General features: G+C 42.4%; 2 protein-coding genes across 3 annotated transcripts; one reads left to right on the top strand and one right to left on the bottom strand.

Annotated features, from left to right (window-relative positions):
• Nucleotides 1-5,056: 5,056 nt before the first annotated feature.
• On the bottom strand, nt 5,057-7,563 carry LOC121681246 (zona pellucida sperm-binding protein 3-like). 2 transcript variants are annotated; one of them, XM_042060875.1, is made up of 8 exons: nt 6,930-7,563; nt 6,677-6,795; nt 6,462-6,565; nt 6,147-6,324; nt 5,747-5,864; nt 5,590-5,669; nt 5,230-5,303; nt 5,057-5,154 (listed from the first exon to the last, which is right to left on the bottom strand). In XM_042060875.1, the coding sequence occupies exons 1-8, from the start codon at nt 7,503-7,505 to the stop codon at nt 5,096-5,098; spliced, it is 1,308 nt and encodes a 435-aa protein (XP_041916809.1). In that variant the 5' UTR covers nt 7,506-7,563; the 3' UTR covers nt 5,057-5,095. The 2 variants fall into 2 exon arrangements, with proteins under 2 accessions (XP_041916809.1, XP_041916807.1); XM_042060873.1 differs by having other exon boundaries at nt 5,587-5,669; nt 6,930-7,561.
• Nucleotides 7,564-8,080: 517 nt separating this feature from the next.
• On the top strand, nt 8,081-17,517 carry LOC121682406. The gene is given in 18 exon segments (XM_042062541.1): nt 8,081-8,665; nt 8,802-8,920; nt 9,032-9,121; nt 9,123-9,133; nt 9,270-9,289; nt 9,291-9,448; nt 9,731-9,848; nt 9,934-10,013; nt 10,288-10,361; nt 10,434-10,483; nt 13,730-15,745; nt 15,843-15,961; nt 16,053-16,156; nt 16,247-16,424; nt 16,723-16,840; nt 16,926-17,005; nt 17,260-17,333; nt 17,409-17,517. Coding segments are annotated over 18 exon segments (4,038 nt in total). The 5' UTR covers nt 8,081-8,095; the 3' UTR covers nt 17,468-17,517.
• The last annotated feature ends 4,821 nt before the right edge of the window (nt 17,518-22,338 follow it).

The raw sequence follows: 22,338 nt of genomic DNA, 5'->3' as shown, positions 1-22,338 counted from the left end.
CCCCATGCATTTATATGAAGGGTTTTTTGAGTGCTGTGTCTCCTCACTAGAAAGTCTGACAGATGATTAGCTGACTACCTTGAAGAGTAGTGCGGATCAGCTTGTTCAGTGAATAGTTGGAGCAATATTATTAATATTATGTGGTAGGAATTGGCTCATGCACGAAAGGCTCTAAATGCGTCCGTTTTGTATCCGGTGGAGTGTGTTGTAACAGCATCAGTTATATTCTGCTCCTAACATCTTCACTCCAACACTGAATATCTTGTTTGCTCAATTAAATAACAATTTTAACTTGCATAAATCCTTCTTTATCACGACATGCTGATTTATTAGGTGCAACACCCAACCGGGTCAGTGTAGACACTAATCACATTAACAATAGCAGCAGGTTCAAACACACCTGTCTCCACTGTTAACAAACTAGTTATATGCGCAAAGAGTCCATTTCCCAACACTGAGTGAGTAATGCTACAACAGATAAGGTTCATGTTCAGAGTGTTTGTCATGTCTTCATACCACATATTCCAATAATTGCCAACCTATACACATTTCCAACCAAATCTCCAAATGTGGCTTTCAGGGTCTTTTAACAGTAGCCTGGTTAAAATCATTTACTTTGTGAAGTCTGGGTACTCACGATTGGGAAATGCTTTAACACTAGCATGGTGACAGACTGGACCAAAGTCTAACCACAAAGCCAATCACATTGATCAGGGATTCCTAACGCAATTTCCTACTTCGCACAAACTTCACAATCTGACAACAGCATCGGCAGTCAGGAAACAATGCATGTTGGCCTACCTTTTCTCCAAATCAATTCACACATTATTACAGTGCATGAAAATGCACTGTTCTGTTATCCGAAGTCTTCTTCTTATTACAGTGCATGAAAATGCACTGTACTGTTCTTCCTAGGCAACTTCTTCTTATTATTATTATTCCGCTTACCACTTTTTCCGTACGCAATTTCTCTTGAACAGTTTAACTTAGAAACTTCATTCAAACTTTGTAACGTAGGTCTTCAAACAGATCGGGTTTCAACTTTGAAACTTTTATACTTTTTAAACTATTAAAGAAAAACTTTTTAAAAATCCCCATAGACTTAACATTGCCGATTGTGACATCATAATACGGCCGTTAAGCAATTAGAATCCTATGGCAGGTGTTCAGGCCACCTGCAGCCTCAGGCTTTAAGCATACAATCTGGGTCAATTAAGACTACACATCCTATTCAACTGTTTCCTCTGCCCAAAACTGTTTCAAAATAAAAGTCCTCACTACAATAATCCACTGTTAAACAATGTAACCCATTAAACTACTGAACTTTTTACATTCAACTTTTAAACGGTCTACTTTTAAACTATCATTAACCCTTTAGGCGCCAGAGGTTTTTTTCCGAAACGATCAATTTTGACATCTTCATTTCAAAAGGCTATATCTTAAAAGTGATAAGAGATAGAGACTTTCTGTAAATTAGAGAAATATTAAGGATGACCCAAAGTTTATGTAGAGTACATTAAATGTTTATATCTAATTTGCATATTATGACGTCATATGGTGGCGGCCATCTTGGATTATAGAATTTTCATGAAAAGTCGCATGTTTGAATGATAAAATGCACCACTTCTTCCCCCCAAAATGTCCCTCACCTTCTGTATGCTATATTGCACAATACTGAATGCTCAGGTAAATAGTAAGTAGTGAACAAACTGTGTAAATCATTACTAATAAATGGCAGAAACAAACCAAATGCATGTAGCGGTAGACTGGCCTTTTGCTGTAGAGATTTTCCATTTACTACATACAGTAGGCACTCTGATTCCATGTATGGGGCACATATATATTATTCAGATGACACACAAACACAAGTAGACAAGACCTGTTTAGTTCAAAAGCTCATTTGCCACGGCAAGGCACAGATCAGGAGTGAGATGACGAGACAAGACAAGAGACAATGTTAGTATTTTTTTTCTTTTTGTTGTTTTTGTTGATGTTTTTTTGTTTTTTTTCTTAGCTGACAAAGACACACACATCACAAGGACATGAACACACAAAAAGGAACACATAGTGTATGTCCTAAATGATCAGGGAAATAGATAGCAAATCAACAGTGTAAATCATTACTAATAAATGGCTGACATTTTTTTTTTTTATGTAGCAGGCCTTTTGCTGTAGAGATAATGACTCCCTATCCCTATCCATACAGGGCCGGCATTCCCATCATCTTGTGATAGACTATGCATGATCTAATGTGTGTGTGTGTGTGTGTGGGAGAGGGAGAGGGAGAGAGCGTGTCACCACCTCCACCATGCGAGCAGCATGGCCAGATCTGCCTCGCGCGCGCCGAGTGGAGAGAATTTGCGCAGCTCGGACTAGGCCTACTGTCATTCTCATTGCGACTCCCCACACTGCCACTACGTTCCCCCCTAACTGTCCTATGAGCACTTCGACCTCGTCTAACATACCCAGTGGCATTAGACAAAGGCTCCACCACGTTACCATCGCCGCGATTGTGGAGAGGCACACGTTCAGAAGACAGAAGCTAGCGCTATGGATATTAGGCTACCTCCAGCCTCGTTCGCCACACCACTAACACCCTGCTAACTTCCTGATGAACACTCCGAACCCGTGAAACATTATTCCCACCAGTGACATTGGGCAAACGATTCAACGTTTGTGCTTGGTGTAAGCTAAACTATGGAGTAAACTCTCACTTTGTCCAGCTGCATCATTGCAAGGCAGGGACGCATCTGAAGCCTCACTAAACGAATCACCGTCATTTTCTGAAGGCAGATATTCCCCTTCAGAATCAGGGTCCGCGAATAGAAGACCCAACACTTCATTTCAGGTAAACTTTTTTGATGCCATTAGACGATAATCTAATGCAAATACTCGCTGACGTTGACAATATCGCTCTGATAAAGTAGCTCACACGCACACTAGCTCCGGTATTGCACGCACTGATTCACTGCAGCTGTAGCGCGAAAGTTTTGTTTAAAGCATGACTTTTTTTCGACTCAGGGATGACGTATGACATGTCTGCCATCTAGTGGAGTGGAAGTCGAACGAAATATGACACCCTATTTGACTAAATCGGCCGTTTTATTCAGTACCGCATCTTGTCGACTAAAGTCGACTGTGGCGCCTAGAGGGTTAAACTATCTATCTATTAAACTAGCTTTCTATCAACAACTTTTAAACTATCTACATTCAACTTTTAAACTATATACATTCACTAGCTGTCTATCAACAACTTTTAACTTGTCATCAACTATGACTCCTACCCACTGTAGCTAGTTAGCATGGTTAACAAAGTTAGCATGTTAGCATTGCTAGCACTACTATAAAACATTAGCTAAGTAGCATGGTTAGCAGAATTACAAATCTTAGCATAACTGCTAGCAAACATTAGAGCCATTCCAACTTTCAGTTATCGTCAAATATCTACCTATACACAGCCATTAAACTATTTGAATATCAACATTCATTCAATGTCTGTCAACAACTTTTAAACTATTTACCTTCAACTTTTAAACGGTCTACTTTTAAACTATCATTAAACTATCTATTAAACTAGCTGTCTATCAACAACTTTTAAACTATCTACTGTCTATCAACAACTTTTAAACTATCTACATTCAGCTTTTAAACAGTCTACTTTTAAACTATCAACTTTTATTAAGCTATGCAACCACCATGTCTATCCTAGCATCACCGTAGTAACCATCTCTGTATTATCTGTTTTAACTAGATATTTTACATCACAACTTTAGCATTTTCATGCACTGGTAATTCCTTGGAATTGCATTTCTAGTTATTATTATTCTTCCCACCAAATTTCTGCGTCTAATTCAGCTTTAACCGTTTAACGTAGAAACTTGGTTCAAACTTTGAAACGTAGGTCTTGAAAAGGACACGTGGGGAATGTATTTTTCACTTTTGTAAACTTTTTGAGATTAATAATAATTAATTAATAAAAAACAAGCTTATTTTTCCCCATAGACTTTGCATTAGACTATGACATCACAATGGACTAATTAACTTGATTTGCACCTGTATCAACTTCCAGCTGCTCACTACTAGGACCCATCAAAGGGCCAGTTAAACTGATTGCACCTGTATCAACTGCTTTCTGCTTAACTAGGCCAACTCTGTCTCTCCATTCTACAAGGATATAAGGCACATTCCATCCAACTTTCTATCCATTCATCCTCTTCAAACCATTCACTCATCCACCCATTAAACTATACATCAACATCTATTAAACAATCTGCCTATCAACATCCATTCAACTTTCTGTCGATCAACATCCATCACTATCTACATTCAACTTTTAAACTATATACTCCGTCTCAGGCTTTAAGCATACAATCTGGCTCTCTTAACACTATTTCCTCTGCCCACAACTGTTTCAAAATACTCACTACAATAATTCACTATTAAATAATTTAACTATTTAAACTACTCAACTATTTAACTGTTCAGCCATTTCAACTGTCAGTTGTTATCAACTATGACTCCTGCCAACTGTTTCAAAATAAAAGTTGGTTTGGCATTTTATGTTAATATACAGTATGTTTATATTTTCATGCACTGGTAATTTCCTTGAAATTACATTTTCTAGTTCTGACTGCAATTTTTGATGCATGTAGGCATTGGTACTACCACATCCACTTGATTTTGAAACTATATCCCCGCTCATCACAGATTGTCTTGACTTTTGGGGTCTGATGGAAACATTAGTGAATGTGTTCCAAACTAGTATCTCCTTGAAAGGAGATCTAGGTGGTCATATAGGCTACTTTATATGCAAGTGTTCAGCCTTTGGTCATCCAGTCCATGTGTGAAAGCACTAGAAACAGTCGCATACTTCAAAGCATCCTTTAAATCAATATGGTCAAGTCAGACATTGACACTTTGAATAAGAGATGGTCAACATTCCAAAATAAAAAGTTCTGAGGGGACAGATTTAGCCTGAGGGACACCTAGTGGCATAGCAGTGCAGACTGAAACTTGCAATGGAACCCAACTGGCAAAAAAGGACAAGCTAGTCATGTAGATTTATGTCATTTTTATTTAAAATGCAGATAACATTTCAGTATGCATCAATGACCTTTATTGGCCCCAAGAGCGCCTCCGATTCCCACAGTCCATCTGTGCAAAGAAGAAAGATTGTACATGAATGTTAAACCACACAGTGTCAAAATTTAACAGGACCAAAAGCTATACCTGCAGCCCCTTCTGTTCCACACGTAGAGTCACAGCAGACACACATCTCATCCATGCCATCAGAACAAGTCCATCTGAAAAGGATCAGTTAGCAGACACACACCTCTAGGATTAGTCAACTATGCCCCCAGTTTTTTTTTTTTTTATCAATTCTCACTACAGAATTGGGTCAAGTATTAAGCTGTAATGCTTTTCCTGGGTCTGACAGACAGATGGAGGTAGATGTAGACTAGGCATTCACTGAAAGTCATTTTAGCAAGTTACTCATACAGTTAGACAAATGTGGTTCTCGTAGCCGATTCAGCCAAACTGGGGGAAAAAAAAAAAAAAAAAAAAAAATCTTAGCCTTTTACTTACTGCCGGTCATTAGAGAAGGAACAAGCCTTGTGGTTGGACATTGTTGATGCTGTGGTTGCCACCAGCTGGCAGGCAATATAGATCTGGAAGGGAGAACGAATATTACCATTGTGCCAAGGATAGATTAGTGACTTCCAAGAGCAGCATTTCCCTTGCTTACATTGTCTCCGTCTCCTGGTGCAAATCTAAAGGCCTCCAGCTCAAACCGCAGCTTGTCATCCTGAGCCCTGGGCAGGAAGCGAGACCTGGAGCCGGTCAGCTTGGCATCAACGAGACACCTGCAGGAAAGGGCAGACGGACATAAGCAAAACCTTCACCATGGTTGAAGTAGCCTGTAAGCCATCTTGCTAACAACTACTTTTCAAACCCCAGCAGTATGGATGATGCTGAAAAAAGCCAATTTCTACCGACTAATTTATTAAACTGCATTAGTCCATGTCCTGCTCTAAGAGCAATTAACTTTCAGACCCAAGAAACCTGAAGAACCTAAGAATAAAGGCTTTTTAAATTAACTCCAAGACACTGAGGAGAGATTAAAGAAATCCAATAGCTTCCCTCACCCATGGTTCTCAATGAATGAATATTTGGGTAATGCGTTCATATCAGGGACTGCAGTAGCCACACAGGAGTGGACAAACACACGCAACGGCACATGGTTGTACTGGATCACTGAGGCTTCTATATGCATGGTGTCTCCCAGGTAGTAGGTGTTGGGGGCCCGCACAAACTTCCAGTCATCTGAAAACGATAAAGCCAGAGTGGATTTACTCCCCCTTCACTGTACTCAACACTAGGTTTGTCCAAAAAGTACCATTGAAAATCTGCTATTAAGCTTGCTTCTCGAGTGCAGTCATGTAATGCAGGATCCCACAAACCTGTCATGAGTCTCAAGGAGAAGGTCAGGCCCTCCTCAGCAACTTTAGTGGCAGCATAAGGGACCCAAGTTGGTCTGAGGGCATCACTGCTCACATTATGCACCCTAACATGTGAATAAAAGCATGAGACTTTAAGGCCCCCCATTTTGCATGGCATCAATACCTGGCCAAACCAGCATGCAACTACTGGCACTGCCAAAAAGGGCAATTATTACCTTGAGTAACGGCATATTATGTCAACTGTAGCACTGTTTGTTCTTACAATAGGAGATGGACCGAGGGCTTGGGGTGCATACACAAGGGTGAAAGTATACACCAGTTCATCCTCAATCATCTATGAATGAAAGTTTAGTCATTTAGATATAAATGTTGTTAGATTTGTGCATTACATCAGCCAACACAAACTGCATGGTGACATTAAAAACACTACACAAGTCAAGTTGGCTTAGCATTTTAGACACAAGTTACCTGGAGCCTGCTTCCACATCGGTGCAATTCAGAGTCAAACACTAGAACCCGAGATGAGATATCATCCGAAGTCATGAAACAGTCACCAAGACGGATATCACCTGGTTCAATCAGCTGGCCAGTGCCAAAGAAGTCCTGGTTCACTTCCACCAGTATGTTATTCTCGCCGCACCTCACAGCCACAGAGTCGGCTGGGACCGGTACAACCGGCACCTCGGGACTCGTGGGTTTCTCTGGCATCCATGGGTACTTCCATGACGGCTGCTTTTTGGGCTCTTGCAGTGTTTGCTTGGACTGAGAGAGAGCAGGCTCTTGGGCAGGCTTGCGGAACACTTTACCAACAGGTTCCTGAGCAGAGTTCCGAAGTCTCTGTGACCAGGAGCTACCGAAAGAATCCCCAGTGTGGCCCTCCCCTAGTGGTTTATATACAGATGACCGGTCAGAAACACCTGAAGGGTCCCCCCCCTCATGATAAAGCCAAGGCAGTTGTTTAGCTTCAACCTGGAGACTGATCACATACAGTACCATAGCAAAAACAAATGGCGCGCTGAACCCCATTGTAAAGATGTGTGCCATTCTTCCCAAAGGCAACCTGATCAGCAGAGCTATCTGTTTAGACCCGCATTTTATGAGGCTTAAAACTGCATAGATCCCACCCCAGTCATTACTGGTGTAATTATCAGCAACACCTGTTGACACTCACATGCCAGTTATCAATGGTGCGGTCAGGTGTGCATCATGATTAGGAGAGAAATGGTGCATTAATGGCACCTGCCTGGGAATGACAAGGACCGCCCCCGTGATTACTTTGTTTTTCCCACAGCGAGTGTTCATGTGCTTTGCCGTCGGAATGTGTGACAAACACACAAAAAATCACCGCAGTGTAGATTAAGCTATCGCTCATGAATGCGGAAGTAATTGTTTTTAAATAGAGGCGGTCTTGTGCGTCTCCACGTTACACGATTGGCCAAAGTCATCCCAACACCGAGAACGCGCACAAATCTGAGCTGAAAGCCTAGTTTGACAAATGTATCACATAACTGCAATCGTAGTATCACTTTACGTATACCCCTGAGTCAAGGCTTTGTCAAGCCTCAATATGTCTACATAGCCTAGATATGTCTAACGTGTTTCGTAGTATACCCCCCAGGTTGCCTTTGGGAAGAATGTCACATCTTTACAATGGGGGTGCGCCAGTTGTTTTTGCTATGGTACTGTATGTGATCAGTCTCCAGGTTGAAGCGAATCTACTGCCTTGGCTTTATCATGAGGAGGAGGACCGTTCAGGTATTTCTGACCGGTCATCTGTATATAAACCACTAGGGGAGGGCCACACTGGGGATTCTTTCGGTAGCTCCTGGTCACAGAGACTTTGGAACTCTGCTCAGGAACCTATTGGTAAAGTGTTCCGCAAGCCTGCCCAAGAGCCTGCTCTCTCTCAGTCCAAGCAAACACTGCAAGAGCCCAAAAAGCAGCCGTCATGGAAGTACCCATGGATGCCAGAGGAACTCACGAGTCCCGAGGTGCCGGTTGTGCCGGTCCCAGCCGACTCTGTGGCTGTGAGGTGCGGCGAGAATAACATACTGGTGGAAGTGAACCAGGACTTCTTTGGCACTGGACAGCTGATTGAACCAGGTGATATCCGTCTTGGTGACTGTTTCATGACTTCGGATGATATCTCATCTCGGGTTCTAGTGTTTGACTCTGAATTGCACCGATGTGGAAGCAGGCTCCAGGTAACTTGTGTCTAAAATGCTAAGCCAACATGACTTGTGTAGTGTTTTTAATGTCGCCATGCAGTTTGTGTTAGCTGATGTAATGAACAAATCTAATTCAACATTTATATCTAAATGACTGAACTTTCATTCATAGATGATTGAGGATGAACTGGTGTATACTTTCACCCTCGTGTATGCACCCCAAGCCCTCGGTGCATCTCCTATTGTAAGAACAAACAGTGCTACAGTTGACACAGAATGCCGTTACTCAAGGTAATAATTGCCCTTTTTGGCAGTGCCAGTAGTTGCATGCTGGTTTGGCCAGGTATTGATGCCATGCAAAATGGGGGGCCTTAAAGTCTCATGCTTTTATTCACATGTTAGGGTGCATAATGTGAGCAGTGATGCCCTCAGACCAACTTGGGTCCCTTATGCTGCCACTAAAGTTGCTGAGGAGGGCCTGACCTTCTCCTTGACTCATGACAGGTTTGTGGGATCCTGCATTACATGACTGCACTCGAGAAGCAAGCTTAATAGCAGATTTTCAATGCTACTTTTCGGACAAACCTAGTGTTCTTGAGTACAGTGAAGGGGGAGTAAATCCACTTTTTATCGTTTTAAGATGACTGGAAGTTTGCGCGGGCCCTCCAACACCTACTACCTGGGAGACACCATGCATATAGAAGCCTCAGTGATCCAGTACAACCATGTGCCGTTGCACGTGTTTGTCCCCTCCTGTGTGGCTACTGCAGTCCCTGATATGAACGCATTACCCAAATATTCATTCATTGAGAACCATGGGTGAGGGAAGCTATTGGATTTCTTTAATCTCTCCTCAGTGTCTTGGAGTTAATTTAAAAAGCCTTTATTCTTAGGTTCTTCAGGTTTCTTGGGTCTGAAAGTTAATTGCTCTTAGAGCAGGACATGGACTAATGCAGTTTAATAAATTAGTCGGTAGAAATTGGCTTTTTTCAGCATCATCCATACTGCTGGGGTTTGAAAAGTAGTAAGTAGCAAGATGGTTCACAGGCTACTTCAACCATGGCGACGGTTTTGCTAATGTCCGTCTTCCCTTTCCTGCAGGTGTCTCGTTGATACCACGCTGACCGGCTCCAGGTCTCGCTTCCTGCCCAGGCCTCAGGATGACAAGCTGCGGTTTGAGCTGCAGGCCTTTACATTTGGACCAGGAGACGGAGACAGTGTAAGCAAGGGAAATGGAAATGCTGCTCTTGGGAGTTTCACTAATCTATCCTGGGCACAATGGTAATATTCGTTCTCCCTTCCAGATCTATATTGCCTGCCAGCTGGTGGCAACCACAGCATCAACAATGTCCAACCACAAGGCTTGTTCCTTCTCTAATGACCGGTAAGTCAAAGGCTTTTTTTTTTTTTTCCCAGTTTTTACTGAATAGGCTACGGAGAACCACATTTGTCTAACTGTATGAGTAACTTGCTAAAATGACTTGCAGTGAATGTCTAGTCTTTACATCTACCTCCATCTGTCTGTCAGACCCAGGAAAAACATTACAGCTTAATACTTGACCCAATTCTGTAGTGAGAATTGATCCAGAAACATTCCAAAACTGGGGGCATAGTTGACTAATCCTAGAGGTGTGTGTCTGCTAACTGATCCTTTTCAGATGGACTTGTTCTGATGGCATGGATGAGATGTGTGTCTGCTGTGACTCTACGTGTGGAACAGAAGGGGCTGCAGGTATAGCATTTGGTCCTCTTAAATTTTGACACTGTGTGGTTTAACGTTTATGTACAATCTTTCTTTGCACAGATGGACAGTGGGAATCGGAGGCGCTCTTGGGGCCAGTAAAGGACATTGACGCATACTGAAATGTTATGCAAATATCTGCATTTTAAATAAAAATGACATAAATCTACATGACTAGCTTGTCCTTTTTTGCCAGTTGGATTCCATTGCAAGTTTCAGTCTGCACTGCTATGCCACTAGGTGTCCCTCAGGCTAAATCTGTCCCCTCAGAACTTTTTATTTTGGAATGTTGACCATCTCTTATTCAAGTCATGTCTGACTTGACCATATTGATTTAAAGGATGCTTTGAAGTATGCGACTGTGCTTTCACACATGGACTGGATGACCAAAGGCTGAACACTTACATGTAAAGTAGCCTATATGACCACCTAGATCTCCTTTCAAGGAGATACTAGTTTGGAACACATTCACTAACGTTTCCATCAGACCCCAAAAGTCAAGACAATCTGTGATGAGCGGGGATATAGTTTCAAAATCAAAAGTGGCTGTGGTAGTACCAATGCCTACATGCATCAAAAATTGCAATCAGAATGTGTGAATTGATTTAGAGAAAAGGTAGGCCAATATGCATTGTTTACTGACTGTCGATGCTGTTGTCAGATTGTGAAGTTTGTGCAAAGTAGGAAGTTGCATTGGGAATCGCTGATCAATGTGATTGGCTTTGAAGTCATTGGTTAGGCTTTGAAATCGGTGGTTAGACTTTGGTCCAGTCTGTCACCATGCTAGTGTTGGAAGCATTTCCCAATCGTGAGTACCCAGACTCTTCACAAAGTAAATGATTTTAACCAGGCTACTGTTAAAGACCCTGAAAGCCACATTTGGAGATTTGGTTGGAAATGTGTATAGGTTGGCAATTATTGGAATATGTGGTAAGAAGACACGACAAACACTCTGAACATGAACCTTATCTGTTGTAGCATTACTCACTCAGTGGTGGAAAATGGACTCTGCGTGTATAGCTTGTTAATGGTGGAGACAGGTGTGTTTGAACCTGCCGCTATTGTTAATGTGATTGGTGTTTACACTGACCCGGTTGGATGTTGCACCTAATAAATCAGCATGTTATGATGAAGAAGGATTTATGCAAGTTAAAATTGTTATTATTTAATTGAGCAAACAAGATATTCAGTGTTGGAGTGAAGATATTAGGAGCAGAATATAACCGATGCTGTTACAACACACTCCACCGGATACAAAACGGACGCATTTAGAGCCTTTCGTGCAAAGAGCCCATTCCGACCACATAATATTAATAATATTGCTCCAACTATTCACTGAACAAGCTGATCCGCACTACTCTTCAAGGTAGTCAGCTAATCATCTGTCAGACTTCTAGTGAGGAGACACAGCACTCAAAAAACCCTTCATATAAATGCATGGGGTTAGTTTGCAACGCCAGTATGGCAGTTGTCTACACATATGGTTATGGGACTTGGCAGATGTGTTTGTCCACAACAACTTACAAATAAAACAATAGTTAAATTAACAGTGAACAGTTTTAAAAACTTTGTAAGACTACATTAATGAGAATAGCAATAATAAACAGTAATGTCAATGCAATCAATAGCCAAATGAAAATAAACAAATATACCATATTGGCCTGAATATAAGACCGACCCCCCTGGATATTTTTTTGGGGGAAATGATAAAATAGCCTGAATAGAAGCAGCTTTTTGTAGATTAAATCTTGTTTTATATAGAATTTGTTGTTTTTTTGTTGTTTTTTTAAATGCTGGTGATAACACAATGAATTCATTTATAGGCTGTTGGCCTAATTCATAAGATCAATTTCATTCATTTTTTTGGGATGCATTCGTCAAATTTAAATTAAATGAATAACTTGTAACTACATTAATGAATGATTTGGTATTTTTATAATGCCATTAAAGTGCAAAAGATAGACTGTGGTATTTCTACCAATTATGAAAGAAAAGAACCATATAACTTTCAATAACTGCATTAACCATAGCCTACACGTCTAACTCGAAACTAGCAGTTTCAACACTGACGGATGTTGGCATCGCAAAAAACACATGACGTTTAATCAGCATTGCCCTTCAGATCGAAGTTTGAGTGAGAAGAAGAGTCAGAATGAGTTTTCCTTAAATTGGTCACATAGTTTACCGCTGAAAAGAGTTAGCTTCTCCTCGAAGTCTGATGGGCACAACTTCTCCTTTGCAACGACAGTCCATTGCGTCGCATCTTTAAGGCTAGATTTGAAGTTGGTGCTTAGCTCTTTAGCGATCTTCAAAGCCTTCAGCTGTATGACAGGTCTGCAGTAGCCTAGGCTAATGAGCATTCCGTTATAACGCGTTTCAATCACATATTCTAACAATCTCCTACCAAAAATCCAAAAATGCATCTTCAGCACTGCAGCCCAAATGCCTGAGTAGATATATGGAGAGACAAAAGAATAGCCTACTAGCAGAGCTGCCTCCCAAGTTGTCCACAAAGGAAAGAGAGGTAAGCCTACCAGCTTTGAGTAGGCAGATGCAGTACTGTATGTCCTAGATAGATAGATAGATATATAGACAGATAGATACTTTATTGATCCCTAAGGGGAAATTCAAGTCCTAGTCTATGTCCTCCAGCTTTGGGTGGCAGAACGCTGGAGTCCCGCCATGGGATTGTGTGGCATCAGCAGTTACCAGTGGTACATTTCTATCTTTAATATCAGGTGTTTTTCCGTAGGTCTGATGAAGTTTAGGCTATCTGAAGCCTGCTGTCACTGCACTCCTCGTGTAACCCTTTTGGTCACTGCCGATTGACCTATTGTTAGCTATGTGGGCTGTGTATGTCGCATGTCCGCTACTAATGGTCCAACTCAACAATAGACCTTTTTACAGCAGCCATTTTGACATCAACTAATAGGGCAAGCACAAGCTACATGAGTTCGGCGCACTCCGCTCTCAACATTAATTACATTAGATTCCATTGTTCTCAATACAACTACACCAGCATCAGAATTTGCCAACACCACCGTGTAAATTGCTTGATAAATTATGATTTAGTTCTATTTTGTTGGCGTGCTGTTGGGTTTGCCAGTTAAAAAGTTGCGCTGATGTGCATGGCAAGTGACAGCTCACTCATGTCCGCGCCAGTGTCCACAACGCTTTAATGGGTTTCAGGTGAACAATCAGCTTGCTTTTCTAATCATGACACACACCTGACCTCACCATTTTGCAGCGTGACATGTGAGTAACACAGGTGTAGATGATTTTGACTTATCAAGAATAGGGTGGGGCCTATGTCATTTAACACCAAATAAAAAGCAGGTTTAAATAGATCGATTCACCAGGTTGCCTTAGTGGAGAGTAAAGCTCAGATCTTAGCAATGGGATATCTAGTCTGTCCTAGTGTTATTTTGGTGCTATTTGCAATTACTCTCCAAACTGAAGCTAATCGATTGCCTTGGTATGGTCCTTTGGGGAACGAATACAGATCGAATTTTGGTGGTTTTCCATATTCTCCACTAGATGACAACCACACTAAGGAATCCCTCAATGGATTTTTGCCACAGCATCCCCAGAGTGCTAATCCAGAACCTGTAAGTGAAGCACTCCGCAATGGATTTTTGCCACAGGATCCCACGAGTGATGATCCAGAACCTGTAAGTGAAGCACTCCGCAATGGATTTTTGCCACAGGATCCCACGAGTGATGATCCAGAACCTGTAAGTGAAGCACTCCGCAATGGATTTTTGCCACAGGATCCCACGAGTGATGATCCAGAACCTGTAAGTGAAGCACTCCGCAATGGATTTTTGCCACAGGATCCCCAGAGTGATCCAGAACCTGTACGTGAAGCGCTCTGCAATGGATCTTTGCCACAGGATCCCCAGAGTGATGATCCAGAACCTGTACGTGAAGCGCTCCGCAATGGATCTTTGCCACAGGATCCCCAGAGTGATGATCCAGAACCTGTACGTGAAGCGCTCCGCAATGGATCTTTGCCACAGGATCCCCAGAGTGATGATCCAGAACCTGTACGTGAAGCGCTCCGCAATGGATCTTTGCCACAGGATCCCACGAGTGATGATCCAGAACCTGTAAGTGAAGTACTCCGCAATGGATTTTTGCCACAGGATCCCACGAGTGATGATCCAGAACCTGTAAGTGAAGCACTCCGCAATGGATTTTTGCCACAGGATCCCCAGAGTGATCCAGAACCTGTACGTGAAGCGCTCTGCAATGGATCTTTGCCACAGGATCCCACGAGTGATCCAGAACCTGTAAGTGAAGCGCTCTGCAATGGATCTTTGCCACAGGATCCCCAGAGTGATCCAGAACCTGTACGTGAAGCGCTCTGCAATGGATCTTTGCCACAGGATCCCACGAGTGATGATCCAGAACCTGTACGTGAAGCACTCCGCAATGGATTTTTGCCACAGGATCCCCAGAGTGATCCAGAACCTGTACGTGAAGTGCTCCGCAATGGATCTTTGCCACAGGATCCCACGAGTGATGATCCAGAACCTGTAAGTGAAGCACTCCGCAATGGATTTTTGCCACAGGATCCCACGAGTGATCCAGAACCTGTAAGTGAAGCGCTCTGCAATGGATCTTTGCCACAGGATCCCCAGAGTGATCCAGAACCTGTACGTGAAGCGCTCCGCAATGGATCTTTGCCACAGGATCCCACGAGTGATGATCCAGAACCTGTACGTGAAGCACTCCGCAATGGATTTTTGCCACAGGATCCCACGAGTGATCCAGAACCTGTACGTGAAGCGCTCCGCAATGGATCTTTGCCACAGGATCCCACGAGTGATCCAGAACCTGTAAGTGAAGCGCTCTGCAATGGATCTTTGCCACAGGATCCCCAGAGTGATCCAGAACCTGTAAGTGAAGCACTCCGCAATGGATTTTTGCCACAGGATCCCCAGAGTGCTAATCCAGAACCTGTACGTGAAGCGCTCCGCAATGGATCTTTGCCACAGGATCCCCAGAGTGATCCAGAACCTGTACGTGAAGCGCTCCGAAAGCCGGTTCAGCAGCCTGTCCCGTTTCAGTCCCAGCAAAAACTAAAAACTCCTGTGAAGCAGCTGAAATGGACGTTCCCCAAGAGACCAGAGAGACCAGTAGAGCCTAAGGTACCGTTTGTCCCCGACGTGCCGATACCAGCCAATTCTGTGGAAGTGTGGTGTGGAGAGGCTCATGTGCAAGTGGCGGTGTGTCGCGATTTCTTTGGCACTGGCCAGCCAATCCAATCAACAGATGTGTATCTCGGTGACTGTGTTTTCACAGAGGAGGACCCCTCTGCACAGCTTTTGATTTTAGAATCTGAACTGCATGGCTGTGGCAGCAGGCTTCAGGTACTGTATACTCTAAAGTACCACATTCCTATGACTTGAGGTGTTATTGATCACTGTTAGTGTTACTTAATGGACACTGCTCTCCTTTCATTCATAGATGACTGAGGATGAACTAGTGTATACCTTCACAGTTATGTATGTGCCTAAAGTTCTTTCTGGAACTTCAATCATGAGGCTGAATAGTGCTGCTGTTGATATCAGATGCCATTATCAAAGGTAAAAACTGTTGCCAACCAATTTGGCCTGGTATTTGTGCTGTGCCACATGGGAGACCTTCGAGTCTCATGTGTTTTTATTTCAATGTCAGGGAGCATAAGGTGAGCAGTGATGCCCTCAGGCCAACCTGGTTCCCTTATGCCGCCACTAAGGTTGCTAAGGAAGTCCTGGTCTTCTCCTTGAGACTCATGACAGGTTTGTGGAGTCTGCATCTGAGTTCATGTAGAAACAAGCCAAAGTGCAGAGTTGTGTTAGTAGCCCCTACCTCTGTCTATGTGTTTTCAGATGACTGGAAGTTTGAGCGTGCCAGCAACACCTACTACCTTGGAGACATCCTGCACATTGAAGCCGCAGTGATCCAGTACAACCACGTGCCGTTGCGTGTGTTTGTCCACTCCTGTGTGGCCACTGCAGTCCCTGATATAAACGCATTGCCCAGATATTCATTCATTGAGAACCATGGGTGAGGGAAGCACTATTTTATTTTTAACGTGTCTTAGGCTTTATAAAATTACTCCTTCCATTGCATATGCTCATTTGAAGGTTTGATGGTAGCCTAGATTCAGGTTTGCTTTTAGGTTTCATGGATCTTAACTGAATTGATTGCAACTTTATTAAACTTCTAAATCAGTTGGTAAATTGTAGCTTTTTCAGCATCATCCATGCTGCTGGTGTTTGATAGCAGTAGTTAGCAAGTTGGCTCACAGGCTACTTCAACCATGATAAAGGTTTTGCTTATGTCCGTCTTCCCTTTCCTGCAGGTGTCTCGTTGATGCCAAGCTGACCGGCTCCAGGTCTCGCTTCCTGCCCAGGGCTCAGGATGACAAGCTGCGGTTTGAGCTGCAGGCCTTTACATTTGGACCAGGAGACGGAGACAATGTAAGCAAGGGAAATGGAAATGCTGCTCTTGGGAGTTTCACTAATCTATCCTGGGCACAATGGTAATATTCGTTCTCCCTTCCAGATCTATATTGCCTGCCAGCTGGTGGCAACCACAGCATCAACAATGTCCAACCACAAGGCTTGTTCCTTCTCTAATGACCGGTAAGTCAAAGGCTTTTTTTTTTTTTTTTTCCCAGTTTTTGCTGAATAGGCTACGGAGAACCACATTTGTCTAACTTGCTAAAATGACTTGCAGTGAATGTCTAGTCTTTACATCTACCTCCATCTGTCTATCAGACCCAGGAAAAGCATTACAGCTTAATACTTGACCCAATTCTGTAGTGAGAATTGATCCAAAACTGGGGGCATAGTTGACTAATCCTAGAGGTGTGTGTCTGCTAACTGATCCTTTTCAGATGGACTTGTTCTGATGGCATGGATGAGATGTGTGTCTGCTGTGACTCTACGTGTGGAACAGAAGGGGCTGCAGGTATAGCTTTTGGTCCTGTTAAATTTTGACACTGTGTGGTTTAACATTCATGTACAATCTTTCTTCTTTGCACAGATGGAGAGTGTGAATCGGAGGCGCTCTTGGGGCCAGTAAAGGTCATCGACGCATACTGAAATGTTATGCAAATATCTACATTTTAAATAAAAATGACATATCTACATGACTAGCTTGTCCTTTTTTGCCAGTTGGGTTCCATTGCAAGTTTCAGTCTGCACTGCTATGCCACTAGGTGTCCCTCAGGCTAAATCTGTCCCCTCAGAACTTTTTATTTTGGAATGTTGACCATCTCTTATTCAAAGTGTCAATGTCTGACTTGACCATATTGATTTTAAAGGATGCTTTGAAGTATGCGACTGTGCTTTCACACATGGACTGGATGACCAAAGGCTGAACACTTACATGTAAAGTAGCCTATATGACCACCTAGATCTCCTTTCAAGGAGATACTAGTTTGGAACACATTCACTAACGTTTCCATCAGACCCCAAAAGTCTGTCACCATGCTAGTGTTGGAAGCATTTCCCAATCGTGAGTACCCAGATTCTTCACAAAGTAAATGATTTTAACCAGGCTACTGTTAGACCCTGAAAGCCACATTTGGAGATTTGGTTGGAAATGTGTATAGGTTGGCAATTATTGGAATATGTGGTAAGACACTACAAACACTCTGAACATGAACCTTATCTGTTGTAGCCTTACTCACTCAGTGGTGGAAAATGGACTCTGCGTATAGCTCGTTTGTTAATGGTGGAGACAGGTGTGTTTGAACCTGCCACTATTGTTAATGTGATTAGTGTCTACACTGACCCGGTTGGGTGTTGCACCTAATAAATCCGCATGTTATGATAAAGAAGGATTTATGCAAGTTAAAATTGTTATTTAATTGAGCAAACAAGATCTTCAGTGTTGGAGTGAAGATGTTAGGAGCAGAATATAACCGATGCTGTTACAACACACTCCACCGGATACAAAACGGCCGCATTTAGAGCCTTTCGTGCAAAGAGCCCATTACTACCACATAATATTGCTCCAACTATTCACTGAACAAGCTGATCCGCACTACTCTTTAAGGTAGTCAGCTAATCATCCGTCAGACTTCTAGTGAGGAGACTCAAAAAACCCTTCATATAAATGCATGAGGTTAGTTTGCAACGCCGGTATGGCAGTTGTCTACACATATGGTTATGGGACTGACTTGATGTGTTTGACCAAAGCAACTTACAAACAAAACAATAGTTAAATTAACAGTGTTTTAAAAACTTGGTAAGACTACATTAATGAGAATAGCAATAATAAACTAATGTCAATGCAATCAATAGCCAAATGAAAATAAACAATGAAAATAAACAAATATACCATATAAGACCGACCCCCCTGGACATTTTTTGGGGGGAAATCAGGGCTCTCAAGTTTTGAAGTTTGCAAGGAGTGAGACTTTGTTTCTCAGGGGGGAGGGGGTGTGGCATTGGCACAGTGCCACGCCCCCTCCCCCCTGATCGAAGTACATGAAAGTCCTACGTCTGCTTGAACTACTCGTGGCGCCACGCCCCCTCCCCCGATCAACAGACCCACCCTCCCCATGTCACATCGACCCAGCTTCATGAGAGAGCACAAATTCCATTATTTCAAACACACTGTTTTATTTATTCTAGAACCCTATAGTAAATAACAATAACATAAATGATAATAATAATTTCACCCAAATGGGCCCTTTGAACAGCAGTGGCTCATTCTTCTCTAAACAAACAGAAAACAACCAAATGAGAAAAAGCACATTTAGCCCCAAAATGGTCTCTTGAACAGTGGTGGTTCTGTCCGTGTGTGTGTGTGTGTGTGTGTGTGTTTATGAGTGATGTTGTGTGTTGTGTTTGTGGCAGATTTTGATGCCTTGATGACTGATACTGGGGGCTCCCATTTGAAGCACTGTGGTTCAATGTCAGCCATTTTCACAGTCATGAGGCCATCCTTAAAAATATTCTTGTTTGCAGTAACAGCCAAAAAAAAAAACAAAATGGGTCGGTAGGTACAGTAGGTCAATTTTTTTCTTTTCTTCAAGATTCAAAGTAAAAAAAAAAGTACAATTTTGGTCATGGTGATTACGTAGGTATGAATTTAAACAAATGTGCATATTGTGACGTAACTGACTGGGTCCTCAACCCGTGCCTTCAGGAGCATCACTGCAAACCTCAATCTGATGCAGGTTATAAGACCAGCCTTTCTCAAACTTCTTTGACCTGAGGCCCAGTCATGGCAGACTTTGGGGTCATAGGGCCCATCTACACGTACCCAACCCCACTCCCTCTAAATCAAATTGTCATTATCATTATCACAATCATTATTATGCCTATATTGTTATACATGCACTTTCACTTAAATGTTTTGTGACATGCACATCAGAGGACTGCTTTACTAATGTAAGATATAATTATTAGTTTCATTGCTTTTGCATGGTTGCATGATGCTTGCATAAGAACAGAAATACTTCTCAAAACAGTAACAATTATATGGGTGCTATTGTTTTGGGATGTTTCCCTCATGCAAGCATCATACATTGGTAGGAAATGGAGAAAAAATACATGTTTTTTAATTAAGTTTAATTTGAATGCCTGAATGTAAGGATTCAGGAAACACAATACCAAATTTTTTGGCGAGCAGATAGGCGTAAATCACTGATCTGTTGATCTTTAACAGATAGAAAGAAGGCTACAATAGCTTTTGGCCACGTTATAATCAAATTTGACTATACAATACTCAGTGCTATACAGTGTATTATAGTCTCTGCTCTGTTTCTATGGAAGTTCCAAAAATCAACGTTGTTCTATTAAGTGTCGTTAAACAATTAAATAGCATTCAACAGGTTGAAGCGGAGCTTTGATACGAACGTTATCGATTAGTTTCAGTTTCTCTCGCGCAGACGCCTGCATTGAATGAACGCTTATACCACCACTTTATTGTATGGCTCCATGTTTAATGACATCGATAGCAGAAACGTTTGTTTTCGGTCCGCGGTATCTTGATCAACTGCGCAGCAAATTATCAGACGAAGCACCAGGCCTAATTTCACTCCACGACACCGCGGATCAGCAGTTTCCACGTTACGGACCCACATCAAAACAAAACTATTTCCTGATTGGTTGAGAAATCCTATTTTCTGATTGGCCGATAGGTTAGTAACTGAACAGCAACTCTCTGAGCTGAATGAGCGCAGACAGCAACGTTGTGTGAAACGTTTGTAAAATATAGCCTTTAGAAATTTCTGTGCGGGCAAGTTAATAATTTCTCGGAGTGAGAAATGGCATGTGTGGCGTGTGACCGTGTGAAGTCATTGAAATGCGTGTGTCTCACGCTCAATGCGTGAGACTTGAGAGGTCTGGGGGAAATGATAAAATAGCCTGAATAGAAGCAGCTTTTTGTAGATTAAATCTTGTTTTATATAGCACAACTTCTACGCAACGACAGTCCATTGCGTCGCATCTTTAAGGCTAGATTTGAAGTTGGTGCTTAGCTCTTTAGCGATCTTCAAAGCCTTCAGCTGTATGACAGGTCTGCAGTAGCCTAGGCTAATGAGCATTCCGTTATAACGCGTTTCAATCACATATTCTAACAATCTCCTACCAAAAATCCAAAAATGCATCTTCAGCACTGCAGCCCAAATGCCTGAGTAGATATATGGAGAGACAAAAGAATTCTAGCAGAGCTGCCTCCCGAGTTGTCCACAAAAGAAAGAGGTAAGCCTACCAGCTTTGAGCAGGCAGATGCAGTATGTCCTAGATAGATAGATAGAGACATAGATACTTTATTGATCCCTAAGGGGAAATTCAAGTCCTAGTCTGTCCTCCAGCTTTGGGTGGCAGAACGCTGGAGACCCGCCATGAGATTGTATGGCATCAGCAGTTACCAGTGGTACATTTCTATCTTTAATATCAAGTGTTTTTCCGTAGGTCTGATGAAGTTTAGGCTATCTGAAGCCTGCTGTCACTGCACTCCTCGTACCCTTTTTGTCACTGCTGATTGACCTATTGTTAGCTACTGTATGTATGTGGGCTGTGTATGACGCATGTCCGCTACTAATGGTCCAACTCCACAATAGACCTTTTTACAGCAGCCATTTTGACATCAACTACTGTAGTAGGGCAAGCAGAAGCTACATGAGTTCGGCGCGCTCCGCTCTCAACATTAATTACATTAGATTCCATTGTTCTCAATACAACTACACCAGCATCAGAATTTGCCAACACCACCGTGTAAATTGCTTGATAAATTATGATTTAGTTCTATTTTGTTGGCGTGCTGTTGGGTTTGCCAGTTAAAAAGTTAGGCGCTGATGTGCCTGGCAAGTGACAGCTCACTCATGTCGGCGCCAGTGTCCACAACGCTTTAATGGGTTTCAGGTGAACAATCAGCTTGCTTTTCTAATCATGGCACACACCTGACCTCACCATTTTGCAGAGTGACATGTGAGTAACACAGGTGTAGATGATTTTGACTTATCAAGAATAAGGTGGGGCCTATGTAATTTAACACCAGATAAAAAGCAGGTCTAAATAGAAAAGCCATTTATACAGGGCTGATGAGATCTGTATTTGACTATGGGTGTGTAGTGTATGGGTCTGCTGCTAAAACATCACTTAAGAAACTAGATGTAATTCAGAACCAAGGTTTGAAGCTATGCTGTGGGGCAATTAAGACCACGCCAGTGGCAGCAGTCCAGGTAGAGATGGGAGAGATGCCTCTCTATCTTAGAAGAGACCAGCTGTCTCTTGTGTATTGGACAAATCTAAGGGGTCATAGTGAAAAACACATGAGTCAATCAGTCTTATGGCAGTGTCAAGAGAGAGAGAGTTACCTTATTAAAAGTTTTGGTTGGACAATAAAACAAAAGGTAATAAATATGGGAATCAGTGCTCTTGAAATAAGCCCTACAGTGGCATATCCTGTTGTTCCTCCTTGGCTGATGTCAGAGGTTCCAGTAGACTTGGGCTTA

This window comes from Alosa sapidissima, chromosome 14 (assembly GCF_018492685.1).
Source record: "Alosa sapidissima isolate fAloSap1 chromosome 14, fAloSap1.pri, whole genome shotgun sequence".
NCBI classification, from domain to species: Eukaryota; Metazoa; Chordata; class Actinopteri; order Clupeiformes; family Clupeidae; genus Alosa; species Alosa sapidissima.
The sequence above is the reverse complement of the archived record's forward strand: the minus strand, read 5'-3'. Positions and strand labels throughout refer to the sequence as shown.